We start from the raw sequence: 13090 nt of genomic DNA on the forward strand, positions 1-13090 counted from the left end.
GCAGATCCGACCAGCCTAAATAAAAAAAAGACCGACTCTAATTGATAAAATTAATGCAGAAAAAGTGCAAAATAAAACTTCCAAAGATAAAGTCGGCAAACGCTCTGCATTGAAATTATTAGCGTCCTCCTTTCTCTTCCTTGACGGAAGAAAAAGATGTAAAACGTACCGTTCGTGGGAAATCTCCGGTGTCCCCTCGTCGCCCTCTACCGTCTTACCACCCTTTGAACCAGCCCCTTTTGATGGCGATGAAGAGCTCGTTTGCATACGCAAGCTCGCGGTGAGAACGAATTGGCCTACAGCTGCCGAGAACCCGGCTAGGAAAGCGTTGAATGGCTGTATACTATGCGTCAGTTTCTCTCTCTCTTCCCTCTTTCTCCATGTGTTTGTGTGTGTGGACGTACGTAATTCCCCGCAATAACACAGTACACAAATTGAATTCCGCCGACAAGCACCAAATACGCCATAAAAGCATCGAGCAAGAACGTGCGCTGCGAGGTCTGCGCGAGGTAGCGTTGCCAGATGTGCTGCGTGATTTCGGCGACGGAGGCCTTGGGAGAGAGCGCGGTTGCGGCAGTTGAAGCTGAAGAAGGGGCTGTTTTGGGTGCCATTTTTGCCTTGTGAGTTTTCGTATAAATTTGATTCGAAGAAAAGTAGTGGAAAGCGTGTCGAACGACTGGCGGGTGGAGTGAGGTTGTGAAAGTGATGAAGCTGCGTGTCTTTATCGCGGAGCTCTAGGCTAGCTAAAGCGCTGCCGATAGTATTAGTGGTGGATCCGCCAAGACCATCTAACTTTGCATACATACCACATGTGTGCTACGACTTGCATGTCTAGACTCTTTATCAATAAATTAAATGAATTAAAAAAAAAAAAAAATAGATATATAATATATTACATAGAGCTGGGTATATGATATTCCACGGCGCGCCACCAACACCCCCCCCCCCCGGTATCTAGCATGGTATAGTCACTAGCATGTACAGCCTTTAAAAAAAGCCAATTATACAAATCTCATAGAATTTGCAGCAAATCAGAAAAAGTCCATGTGCATATTCCCCATCACATTCTCCCCCTCGCCAACGCCCTGCGTGAGCTCCAACTGGAAATCGCGCATGACGTCGTCGAACTGGTCCCAGTTCACGGGCGTCTCAAACATGTTTGTTGCGTCAACTTGTTGTTGCTGTTGCTGTTGTTGCGCAGGGAATGAAAAGGCCGACGGTGGCGCAAATCCATTGTTTACGGTAGTCATGTTGTTGTTGTTATAAGGGTTGAATGAAGCTGATGCATCGTTGTTCATGGACAGGTCTTGCCAGCCCTGCGTCATCGAGTGTGCTGGCAGCATGTCTTCTAGCAACTCTGGCATTCCCTTGTTCAAGTCAAGACTAAACCCGGCCGTGGACGAATTGGACAATCCAAACGGCTGCTCGTGGGCAGGCGTGTCGTTGACTGGCGGGCTAGATGTCGAGACCAGAGAAGGAGTCCCCAACTGCGAGGCTGCGACGGGATGAGGAAGTCTACCGAACTCCACAACAGAGGGAATATTAGTCGGAATAGTAGTAGTAGTTGGAATAGCCGACGACGCCTCAGACTGCGAAACCAACGGATTAGATCCATACTTGGAACGCAGCTCTTCCAGCTGCTTCTTGCGGAAATTAGTCGCCTTCTTCATCAGCTGCGATAGCGGACGCCAGAGCGGAGCCTTCTTAGACAACCCCTGCCGCTCCCAATCACGAAAGGTGGAATTGACCGCCAACCAGGCACGGTCTACGCCAGGACACAGCGGACGCACACAGAGTTCTGCAAGCACAAAGGCAACCGCGTGCCATTGGTTGTACGAGACAAAAAGCCAGCTCCAGCGGGTCGTGTTCTCGTTGGTCTCGAGCAAGCGCGAAAACTCAATCACCTCGATCGAGGTCAACAAAAGTTTGTTGCGGCCTTCGTTGGATAACCTAGAGGATTCGTGCTTGTTCAAGGGCTGGTGTACAATCAGCCACAGCTTGGCCACGATCAGCCGCGCCACCGTCGCACAAACCCACTGGAGGGGGATCTGCATGTCGCAGTGTCGGATATATCTGTCGTTGAGCCGGTTATGTAGTCTTTCAATCAAGGCTTCTCGGTCCTGGAGATTTGCAGGTAGTGAAACGGCTCCAGGCGGGATATATGTCAGCCGCCGGTAAGCTAGGGTCACTTCGCAGCGAATGAGCGCAAAGGTCATGTCTGTGCATCCGGTCTTCTCGACAGGCGTAGTTTTGGAGTCTGGGCATATGTCGTCGTCGTTGATGTTGAGGGGGAGGTGCGTGTCGTATATCATATCATTGATCATGGGATCCGTGCCGTGATCTTCGGCAGCTCGAACGTCGAGAATACAAATATTCCACCAAAGCCGGCGTCGCATCTCGGTTTCAAATGGCGACAAACCAAAATGGGTGCCATCTCTATGCAGGCCGAGCCCGGAGGCCAGACGCAGAATGACGGCAGACAGGGTCCAGACAAACCGCGAGTCGTCCTGTCGACGAATACACGACAGGAACATGACGGCCGCCTGGAGGAGCGTGATATTCTGCGAATTAAGCAGATTGGCCCGGGCCATGCCCTGCTCGGTTGCAAAGCGGAACCGGCTGATTGCACCCTCGCGATCCTCTCCCAGCTCCGTCATGCATTGCTCGGGGGTCATGCTGATGACCGCTGACAGATAGACGGAAAACGCGAGAGCTTCAGTATTCTTATCCAACGATTCCAAATTTGTAGCAGCCTCGATGATAATATTACGAATCGTAGGCTTGTGCACGACCGTCAACAGAGGCGCGACATTCTGCTCATACGTCTTCCACAGAACAAATGCCTGCGTGGGCGTAGGATGATAATTTCGTAGGCTGCTAGCCACAGAACTATACCCAAAAATAAAAGCATCATGATTGCGGCTGCCGGACTTGACCGACTCTCCCGGCGATGGATAGTCTTCCTCTTCGTCACTGGAATGATCCAGGATATCCTGTAATTCTTCGATCTGGTCACCTAGACTGGCCCAAAACCGATTGCTCACATATCGACTTTTGGTATCGTCGATAACCAGCCTCCCCAGCTCCTCAATACCATCCCGCCTCATGTGGGCATTCTTTGGGTCGTCTTCATCCAGATTCCCCGTCTCAGCAACGCCGTCTTGAAGAGATGTAGACCGACCAGGAGTCGTAGCATTCGTCGTCGTCGTCTTTTGTTGTTGTTGTTGCTGCTGGTTCGAAATAAGCTGATCAATACTCGCCGGACCGCCCAAACTCTCCACCACACCTTCAAGCCTCCTTAACCGCGACAACAGCTCCGCGTCGGGGGGACGTCGCTGCTTGCGCGGAGCTCGCCCGGGGCCCGGAAAGATGCAGTCGATACCTGCTTTGACGCAGTTGGAGCATGGCTCGCGCTTATTACATCGCACTTTTCGCCGGCGACAGGTGACGCAGCTGCGCGGGTTGAGGCGAGAGTCGGCGTTGGCTGTGGTTGTTGTCGTAGCGGGCTTGCTTGTTAGTGACGGCGAGGCAACTGTAGCACTATTATTGCTGGAATTTCCGGTGCCGGCAGAAATAGGAGCAGGCGCAGACGCAGACGCGCCATTGTTTGACGGAGGAGACGCGGAGGTGGTGCTGGGCGTCATGTACATGGGCGCATTGGGACTATCGTTGCTGGACGACATTGCTTTTGCTTGCTCCCTTGCTCGGCCCGCCACGGAAGTGGTGAGCTCTCGGTCTGTCTGCTTGGTTGCAGTTGTCCAGCGGACAAGCAAGTCCTCAAAGGGACGAAATGTCAGTGATAAGAATGGTGGTAGTGGTGGTTAGATCTGCGAGGCGATGTTGAATCTGGACGACAAGATTGGAGAGTGACGTTTGATGTCTAGAGTTTTCCCAATCCCACCGCAGCGGATCAGTAGCTCAGTAAGCACATCAGGCCCCACCGCCACCGGGCTCTATACGAAACAAGCTTATCTATATTATATATTCTACCGTTCAATTCTATATACTTAAAGTGCTTGATAGATTGCTTTGTCATATGTACTTAAATTCTTTACATTCATGTCACTTATATACAAAAACATGCAACGGCCTATTAACATCAATCGATGGACCCAATCCAAAACTTTGAACAGTGACGCTGGAATAACAGGCAAATGTCAGTCGCTGTGACAAACGAATAGATGAAAAAAAATATTATAGAACATAAAACAACAAAAGGGGCCCTGCATTATACAAAGGTGGCCAGTCGGAACGCCAATTCCAGCAGATACAAAGCGCGATATTCATATTCGAATTCGAATTCCAAAACTATTGACCAGCCTCCTGTGCGTTTTGCTTAAAGGTTTCGACTTGGCTATTGTCTAGGTTAGCATTGCAGTTATTCGAGAAACAGCGGGATACATACTCATCCTTGATCCAAAGCTGTGCTTCTTCGACAAACGTGTGTCTGCAATGCAAACCGTTAGCTCTCAATCAATCTTTTTCTAATAGTAAATAAACCCAAGTACTTACCCCGCAAATTTGGCATTGGTCAGAGACCGACCACCGTACTCGCCCGACAGGAGCTTGGCGTATTGATAAGGGATCTTGACATTAATGCCCTCATAGACACTCTCACGCAGCGGAAAGATGTCGCTCTCGTCATAGCGGTGCGAGTCCTTGCACATCAGGGCGCCAGGGTTGCCGTTTTTCCTATTCTCGTCATCGGCACGCACAGCCGTGATGTCGATAAACAGGCCGCTGGACGTGTCGATCCAGCGCGCATCAATCAGGTTGCTGCGGTCATCGGTGGTGCGGATGACATAGTTGGGGTTGATTTCCAGCATGTAGGTGCGACCTTCTGGCACGTTGGGGATATCGTAGTGATGCTCGGTCATGTTATAGTAGTCGCCCAGGAAATGCATTCCTGATTCGGATATCTGCACGTCGAGATCGCTGTCCCACGGTAGGATCTAGCATTGTGATGTGAGCGAGCGAAGAAAAAAAAAACACCATGGAACAAGAACAAAAACAAACCTTTTGGTTCCACCACCATCCCAGCAAAGACCCGTGCATGATCCAGGTTTCCACGCCGAGGTCGTTCATGGTCGCCAGGTATGTTTGAACTAGCGATATGAGGTGCGGTAATGATTCTTCTTCGGGCAGCGCTTGGGACGCGAATCTACACAGCGTTAGATGGTAAGGAAAAAAAATCCATCGAGTGTTTCCATCGATACATACCGTCCATCATAGTGAGGGTGAAACCTGAGGGAAATATTTAGCACACAACCAAACCAATTGCTATTCCGATAAGCCATTTCCGGGGGTACTTACGTGGATTCATCTAAAAACGCACAGGTTAGCCTCGGGAACGACAGAAACAGAGAAGAAGAAAAAAGGCACTCACGGAAATATTTATCACCAGGATCTCCTCCTTTACCGCTCCAATCTTTTGCGAGTTGTGTCCGGACGCTCATAAAGTTGGCATCGGCGGCGACAGAGCCGGCGACAGAGGCCATCAGGCCATATACAGAGAGCAACCTCATCCTACCAAGGGGTATGTATTTACAGTCGAGGGAAAGGAAATTAATCGGGATGGTTGCTGAGCGATTCAGACGAGCGACGCCGTAGTTGGCAACACCGCGACGCAAAAGGGCGAAAAAAACAGCGAGCGAGCGACAGAGCAACAGCGGCTCGGGAGTTAACTGGTTAGCGGTATCAGCGAGGGAGATTTTCTTTGACGGCAACACAGATAGACAAAGCCTGGACGAGCGAGCGACAGCCAGAACAGCAAAATAAGACAAGACAGAGAGAGAGAAGAGAAGGTAGCGTGCTTGACTGCCCACTTGGATCGGGCTGAGTCTTGGCGCATACGACGCCTGGAACGTTTTTTAGCACTTATTACGGGGGTGGCGCGCCTTGAGGACCCGCCCGGCGATAGTGGTTGGTGCGTGCATTATTATTGGTATAGCTGCGTTCGGCGGGTTGTTTAATTAGCAGGTGGTGTATATTTAGATCTGCTTTGATTTGGCAATAACACGAACGATGCGTCTGCAATATTTTGATGTACGATATTATACAGTATACTCCGTACATTGTTATCCATTATACAAGTAAATAGCCCTCATACAGACACGCACCCGTGCTATTGCAAAATTAAAGCTTAACCCCCTATCTCCCCGCCGAGCCGCCAACGCCCGCCCACGAGCCAATTGCCGCGCCAGCCAAGACCCGGGCTGACGCAGCCTGCTGTCGTGGCTTTTCAGATCTATCACTGACAGTTTGCAATTATTATTTAAGAGTAAATTGTCAAAAGGTTATATAAAAATTTGTAAAAAAAAATTATAAAAAGTTAGCTTACAATTTGTCTGCATCAGTCGACATTCGGACACGTTTTTTCGGCCCCGGGGCTTTGAAACGTGTCAGCAGCCAATCACAGCAGCCCGGCGGGGCTGCTGCTCGTGGCGATAAGCTGGGCCCCTTACCGCCACGCCTCTTTGTAGTATTGCATAAAGTATTGTCTTTCTATTTGTGACTGTGTGAACCCTAATTCCAGCTACATCAGCTATTCTCTAGATATCAGCTTGATCTATTCCGGTAAATTTTTACTAGTAGGGACTAAACTGACATTGATCCACGACCTCAACTATTGCCAGCATGAATATTTGAATCACATTAATCATATTATTATACCTAATGTCATGTCTCATCCCGTATCCCACATATCCCGCAAAAAAAGACACCCTGCCATATTTCCATGCACCAGTAACATATGTAATCACACAAATTAAACATTTTGGGCAGCATGCTCCTCCGTCCCAAACGATTTGGGCACCACAATCCCCTGTGTCTCCAAATGACTATTCGTCCCAGCATCCGACCCATTTCTTACCGATGCTGGTATCGGCTCTCCACCCGCATCTGACACCTCTCCTGCGGTATTCAAGTTTTGTGACTGCGACTGTCCGCGCGATTGCGCTGTGTAAAAGCTGCGTGTGCGACTGTTGTTACCGCTGCCACCACTGCCGCGCGAGCCCAGCGAGGTCAGGCTATGGATGCTGCGGATCATGCTCTGGACTTTTTCGGACCTGAAGAGGCCGTACTGTACGGGCAGGCAGGCGGCCATGACGCCCAGCCCGGCTTCGAGCATGGAGAAGTAGGTTGTGAGGGTTGTGAGGTCTATCGTTGTCAGTACTGTTGGTTTGATACTGTGTATATATGGGAAGAGATGGCGTACACTCTTCATCTGCATCTGGGTCGAATTGGACTGTTGGCAAAAAATTAGCAGAGATTATCGTCCTATCAAAACGGCAAAGACAAACCGGATAGCGCTCGTTGGTAGATGACCATGCGGACAATGGACATGGCAATGGTTCTGCGTTTGTCAGACGATGTCGATATAGACCCCCTATAAAAACTTACATAGCACCCATCCCAAACACACCCATAACGGCAAACTTGCGGCGAACAGGCAAATGCAGTTTCCAAATCTATATCCAGCATCAGCACACAAAGGACGAAATCCACACCCCCACTTCTTTTTGCATGCTATACACACCTCCCCCACAGGCATCAAAATAATAATAATATCCGTCACCACATCCGAAATCGCATAGCCCATATGCACCATCCCTGTAGGCAGACAACGCTCTGCCTCTGTCGTGCCACTCGTCCAATACGCCGCAAAATCCGTATTGCACAAAAACAACAACAAGAAGAAAAAACAAATCGTCCACGCGCTGACGGCCGCGATCATGAACAGATTCACAAAGCTAAACTCGCGCGCGACAAATTTGATGAAGACGCGGCGGTAAAAAAATAAAAAGCTGAGTTTTATGCAGCCGAGCGCGGGGACTTGGAGGAGTTCGGTGGGCCAGCCGGCCTGTCAAGGGTATCAATGTTAGATTTTTTTTGGTCATCTATGAGAGAGAAGGAATACGTACCACGTTGGCATCTGGGTGGTTTGGTCCTGTGTCGCCGACTGCAGCGGAGTAGCCAAATCCTTTCATGCCAGTTTCTGTCGTTGTCAGTATGCTCTTTTTTTTTGGAATACGGAAAACAAGAACACACCGATGAGAATGGTAATAGCCATGGCGATAACAAAAAGCTAACTTCAGTCAGATCACCCTTTAACCCTGAAATCAATATAAATCTCACCAGCGCCAGTGCAATCGCCAAATCATCCATTCCAAGCCGGGACCCCTTGAGCCAGCGCGCATAAAACCGCAGACCGACCATGAAAGAACAAAATACAATGAGACACACAGCTTCGGCAATAATAACAGGCGCATGGACCCGGAGGTCCTGTATGGCCGTCATGGTGGACGCAAAAGACGTCGAAGTTGTTGCCTCGCGGTATACTCTGCGGGGAGTAAAATGTTTATACCCGAGTCAAGGGAACCGGAATCAAGCTTGTTGGCGGGCGGGTCGGGGCGCGGTGGATCCATGGGTAGGGAGACCGTTTGTTGGGTGGGCCGATCCCTGTGTATATTGGTAATAATAGTCAACTGGTATATTTCATGCACTTGGTTATTTTGTAGACATACTCAGTCACTGCTCACAGCAACTCTGCGCGATTATCATACATTTCCCACCGTGGGGCGATAGCAGGCAACGCTCGATCTACTCCGTACGGTTCCTGCTTCTAGCTTGTATCCACTGTAGCGCCAATGACCTGCACGTGCAATTGGGGGCAATCATTAATACAGTCTGAACAGAGTAGTAAGTACTAGCGACGAATCACAAATATCTCAGACTTGGAACTTTATTATGTAGCACTTATGGATACTTGTTACAGAGCTATGGTTACAGATGTACATGACCCTCATGTACATACAAGGGCAATTAATTGCGTTATCAGCATATCAGGGGCTAGGAGGGTATGTATTTTATTCCCAATCCGACTAGCCACCATAGCATTCTGGTTTTTTGGACCATGCATGGGTCCTAACCGGCCGGTGGATGCTCGTACATTTGTACGCTCCGTGTGTGAAACACTAGACCCTGATACAACATGTACATAACACACAAAGTGTTGGGAGTACTAACCCACAGAAGATGGCCTGGATATAGTTTTCCGAAAGGCGCCGTCTTTAGCGAGACTGAGCTAACCTGTAACAGTTATTACTGCTTAGGGAAGGTGTTAAACCTTGGAAAGGTAACCTAGTACACTAGTTTGCAGACTACAGTACGGGAAGTCGGAACAATGGGCCCGAGATCTGGCACCTGACCAATGGAGAGAACCGATGAACAGTTGGATTTGCGGCGCAGATTCATCTCGTGTCGACACGTTTTTTGAGTTTTTGAGCGACCCACCACAGTGCTTAGTAGTAACACTAGTAGAATGTGAAAACTTCACCGGCTTGTCAGCACTCAGATGCTACTCGGATGCAAAACTCGGATACCAGGATGAACTGTACCCTCCATGGTCAAAAGGGCCCGTAGGCCAAGGATATAATGGGCTTCGATTGCTCATAATACATAAACGAGAAATTAAAACGCTAGGCTTCTGCAAAGACGCTAAACCCCACAGATGCAACAACAAATTTGCAGTACATGTGAATGATCAATGTGTAATATATCAATAGAAAACTTCAAATGTTGCGAGATGACATGCCTTTGCCTGAACAAAAGAAATATATACAGAATGCCCATAATTATCAGGCGCCCAATTCCCAGACACGTTGTGGATGCTGCGAATCGAGGAGTTGAGGCGCATCATGTCCATCGAGCTCATGTTCATGTTTTGGGAGCGGTGCCGCCGTATATGCCGGAGGCAAAGCGACTTGTTTATTCTTTTTCCTATTGCGATAAAAAAGGAAGGCACCCAATGCCACGAGAGCAGCGCCGAGGGCCGACCCTATGGCGATGCCCACCTCAGCGCCCGTTCCCAAGCCACTTTTGCTTGAAGACTGCTCTGGCGTTCCGCTTGATGTCGGAAGCCCGCTTGATGTGACAATGCTGCTGGAGGGAAATGACGAAGTTGGAGCCTGGGTGGTCGTTGCTGGCCTCGTTGTTAAGGGCAACGATGTCGTGGTCGATGTTTCTGGAGCCACCTGATCAAATTTAGTTGAAACTCGCCTGAAATACACAGCCTTGGAGTGACTCACTGAAAGAAGTTTGATACCCCATGCTTCTATCCCCTCGGCTGTACTGGGCGTGCGTGTTGCTGGCTCCTCTGTAGGCGTGGGAAGTCCAATGTTGGTCATCACGCCCGTCCAAACCACACCAGCCGTGGCCGTTGCATGACAACCGTACTGGTTATCTTTACACATAAAAGAAAAGACGTTGCTGGTGACGCTGTAGTGGTGTGTAAGCGCTTTCCAATCTTGAAGACCTGATGATAGATGACAAACCTCGGACAGCAAGTCACTGTACTGACCGGTTGACCATGGCTACTGGGCCCAGCAGTCGCACAAGCCGTGGTATAGCCAGAAGGGCATCCACCATCTGTTATATATGGGACGTCTATGGTGAATGATGGGGGAAAACAAGATCCCGATGGCATATTCCCCGTCAGTACCGGTGTGGGCGTCCCGTACATGTTACTGAAGAAACCGCTGCCCAACAAGACATAGTAATAATTTGTTGATGCAAAACAAGATGTCGGTGCAGTCCATGTTGATGGAAGAGTTGGTAGCGACGACACGGACATTCTTTATTCGACCTCAGCCTCTCGCCGCTGGTGGTGTAGAAAGGTAATATAATAAAAATCCATCAAAATACAAGAGGAATTAGGACTTAGAAAGGACTCTCGGAATTCGGGGGGTTGAATTGCCAGCGATCAAACTAGGTAGTACTACTACGGGGGTTACCGACCACAGCTAGGCTAGCACAGTAACACTACGGACGACATGTTCGGCGTCAAGCAAACCCTGAACTATTAAGGGTGACCCTAATTTTAGAGTAGAGAATCATTGGCCGATAACTTAGCACATGAGGTGCTTTCTGCACTCAGCCGCCGTATGCCCCCTTCGGGTATAATACAGAGTACTCCGGAGTCCATACATGTATTATCTGTATGCTTCTGGTGAAACAAGAGCCAATGAATACATTATTGATTGGGTGAAATTACAGCACAGTTTGACCACATAATTGGTTGATGATTCTTCTACTAACCAAACAACGTTTGGTGTTAACTTCCCGTGCATCCGCTGGTGGGTCTGAAGATTTAACCAACACATCTTCTCCTCTGTACGGAGTACTATTGGGCCATTGGCAAGCTGAAATTGCAAAACAGACTAATAATATGCAGACTAGAGGTGATATCACCCCCCTCTGCAGCGCCACACTGGGCACCAGTTGCCCATCGGCGATCCACATCACCATGAGCGACTCTTCCGCATTGGGATAGTATGATTAAATCAGCCGCCAAAGGCGCCTTCACAGGGAGCCTTGTTTTCTCGAATACCTGATCTGATGTTGATCTATCGTGGCGGCTGCAATTTTCTCTTTGTCCCTTACGACTGTTTATCTAATCTTTTCAACTTTCCATATACTATATATATATATATATATATATATATAAAGATTGTTCTTGGTACAATGTATGGCCAGGAGTCTGCAGATTCCTGGGGCGCGCAGATTTTACACCACGCCACTAGGCGCCGCTACAGAGGCATCGCTATTCCTCTCGTCGTCCTGACCCTGCTATTCACCATTTGGATATGCTCCGATCTTGTGACGGGCGCTATAAAGCAACGTCCCCTGAGCGGATTCTCGTTTGCTGACAGCAACGGCAGTCATCAAACGCACACTGAAGAGCAGGAGATCAATGGACCACAGTGGGCGACACATAATCCAAAAACAAACACTGGCAGTCTCATTCCGCCCAAGATTTGGCAGATATTACTTCCGAAGAAGCAAACAGCGGACGATGTTATTATAGATCCCGACACTCTCCGGGATACGCCCTCTTGGCTTGTCATGAACCCGGATTACACATAGTAAGCATTGCCAATCTTTCGCGATTTTCCCGTTTTCGTTGTCCATATAGCTATCACGCATTTGGACATCTAAATGGCGAAATTCGAGAAGTTCAATCACTTCTCTATATTATAACCCCAGTACAGACATATACTGACCTTCCGTCTTCAGCACCCTGGTAGGCCATGATGGGGGCAGTGAATTCGTCAAACAACACTTCCCAGATGACCCCAGCCTAATTGAAATGTACAACAACCTTCCGAACGTCGGGATGCAGTCTGATTTCCTCCGCTACCTCATTCTCGATGTTGAAGGTGGCGTCTATACTGATATCGACACTGTAGCATTGAAAGCTATTGATAAATGGGTGCCAACGGATCTTCGTGATAAGGTTCGCTTGATTGTTGGCGTTGAGTTTGACCGGCGTGATGGCGGCGGCTGGGCTGATATCCCTCATTGGCTTCAGTTTTGTCAGTGGACTATTGCAGCAGCGCCTGGGCATCCCATCTTCCGAAAAATGGTTACTCGTATATTTCAGTCGCTGGATGACATATCAGTGTCTCATGGAGTTCCTGTCAACAAGTTAACCCCGACTAGCTTTGAAGTCATGAATTCAACAGGACCCGCCGCCTGGACCGATGTTGTTTTTGAAGCATTACAGGAACATGATTCTTCTCTGAAAACGACCAAGGACTTGTCATTTATGACAAAACCGAGGCTGTACGGCGACATTCTGGTCCTCACTATCGATGGATTTGGGATGGGCCAGCCGCACTCGCACAGCACAAATGATGGGAGCACCCCTGATGCTGCCTTGATGAGGCACCTCTTCCGGGGTTCCTGGAGAGGGGATTCAATTGAGCCAGACAATGGTAGCTGAGCACTCAACTACTCCAACATAGTTTTTCATGCATGTAATGATAGAATTGTAGATTAGACTAATGTTCAAATGATTGCCAGCGTTTCAGCGTTTTGAAAGGCAAGCGAGTTTACCTCATGTGTCGTTAGCTTATTCTTAAAGTTCCATACAACGAGTATACAAATGGCCTCGGTTCCATCCTTGCGTAGGTGTGTATCATGATTCACTTTCTTGCCTGTGGAAATCGTTACCACATCGTCTGTACCCTCGTCTAAAGTCAGCCTTATAGCTGCATTGGGAGGATTTCAAGTAGGTCCTCCTCTCATG

General features: G+C 48.8%; 5 protein-coding genes across 5 annotated transcripts; 1 reads left to right on the top strand and 4 right to left on the bottom strand.

Annotated features, from left to right (window-relative positions):
* Positions 1-37: 37 nt before the first annotated feature.
* On the bottom strand, positions 38-611 carry TRUGW13939_00565 (uncharacterized protein; the record flags this gene model as incomplete). The annotated part of the gene is made up of 3 exons (XM_035483772.1): positions 38-104; positions 170-336; positions 405-611. The coding sequence occupies 3 exons, from the start codon at positions 609-611 to the stop codon at positions 38-40; spliced, it is 441 nt and encodes a 146-aa protein (XP_035339665.1).
* Positions 612-1031: 420 nt separating this feature from the next.
* Positions 1032-5498, bottom strand: TRUGW13939_00566 (uncharacterized protein; the record flags this gene model as incomplete). The annotated part of the gene is made up of 7 exons (XM_035483773.1): positions 1032-3736; positions 4317-4447; positions 4513-4952; positions 5017-5161; positions 5221-5244; positions 5314-5323; positions 5387-5498. 7 exons carry the CDS (start codon positions 5496-5498, stop codon positions 1032-1034), a joined length of 3567 nt encoding a protein of 1188 aa, XP_035339666.1.
* Positions 5499-6766: 1268 nt separating this feature from the next.
* On the bottom strand, positions 6767-8298 carry TRUGW13939_00567 (uncharacterized protein; the record flags this gene model as incomplete). Its single annotated transcript, XM_035483774.1, has 8 exons — positions 6767-7158; positions 7217-7246; positions 7302-7354; positions 7402-7469; positions 7538-7861; positions 7923-7996; positions 8050-8086; positions 8137-8298. 8 exons carry the CDS (start codon positions 8296-8298, stop codon positions 6767-6769), a joined length of 1140 nt encoding a protein of 379 aa, XP_035339667.1.
* A 1340-nt stretch (positions 8299-9638) lies between these two features.
* On the bottom strand, positions 9639-10428 carry TRUGW13939_00568 (uncharacterized protein; the record flags this gene model as incomplete). The annotated part of the gene is made up of 3 exons (XM_035483775.1): positions 9639-10034; positions 10089-10278; positions 10361-10428. 3 exons carry the CDS (start codon positions 10426-10428, stop codon positions 9639-9641), a joined length of 654 nt encoding a protein of 217 aa, XP_035339668.1.
* Positions 10429-11523: 1095 nt separating this feature from the next.
* Positions 11524-12784, top strand: TRUGW13939_00569 (uncharacterized protein; the record flags this gene model as incomplete). Its single annotated transcript, XM_035483776.1, has 2 exons — positions 11524-11924; positions 12076-12784. 2 exons carry the CDS (start codon positions 11524-11526, stop codon positions 12782-12784), a joined length of 1110 nt encoding a protein of 369 aa, XP_035339669.1.
* Positions 12785-13090: the final 306 nt, after the last annotated feature.

Source organism: Talaromyces rugulosus, chromosome I (genome assembly GCF_013368755.1).
Source record: "Talaromyces rugulosus chromosome I, complete sequence".
Classification (NCBI taxonomy): Eukaryota; Fungi; Ascomycota; class Eurotiomycetes; order Eurotiales; family Trichocomaceae; genus Talaromyces; species Talaromyces rugulosus.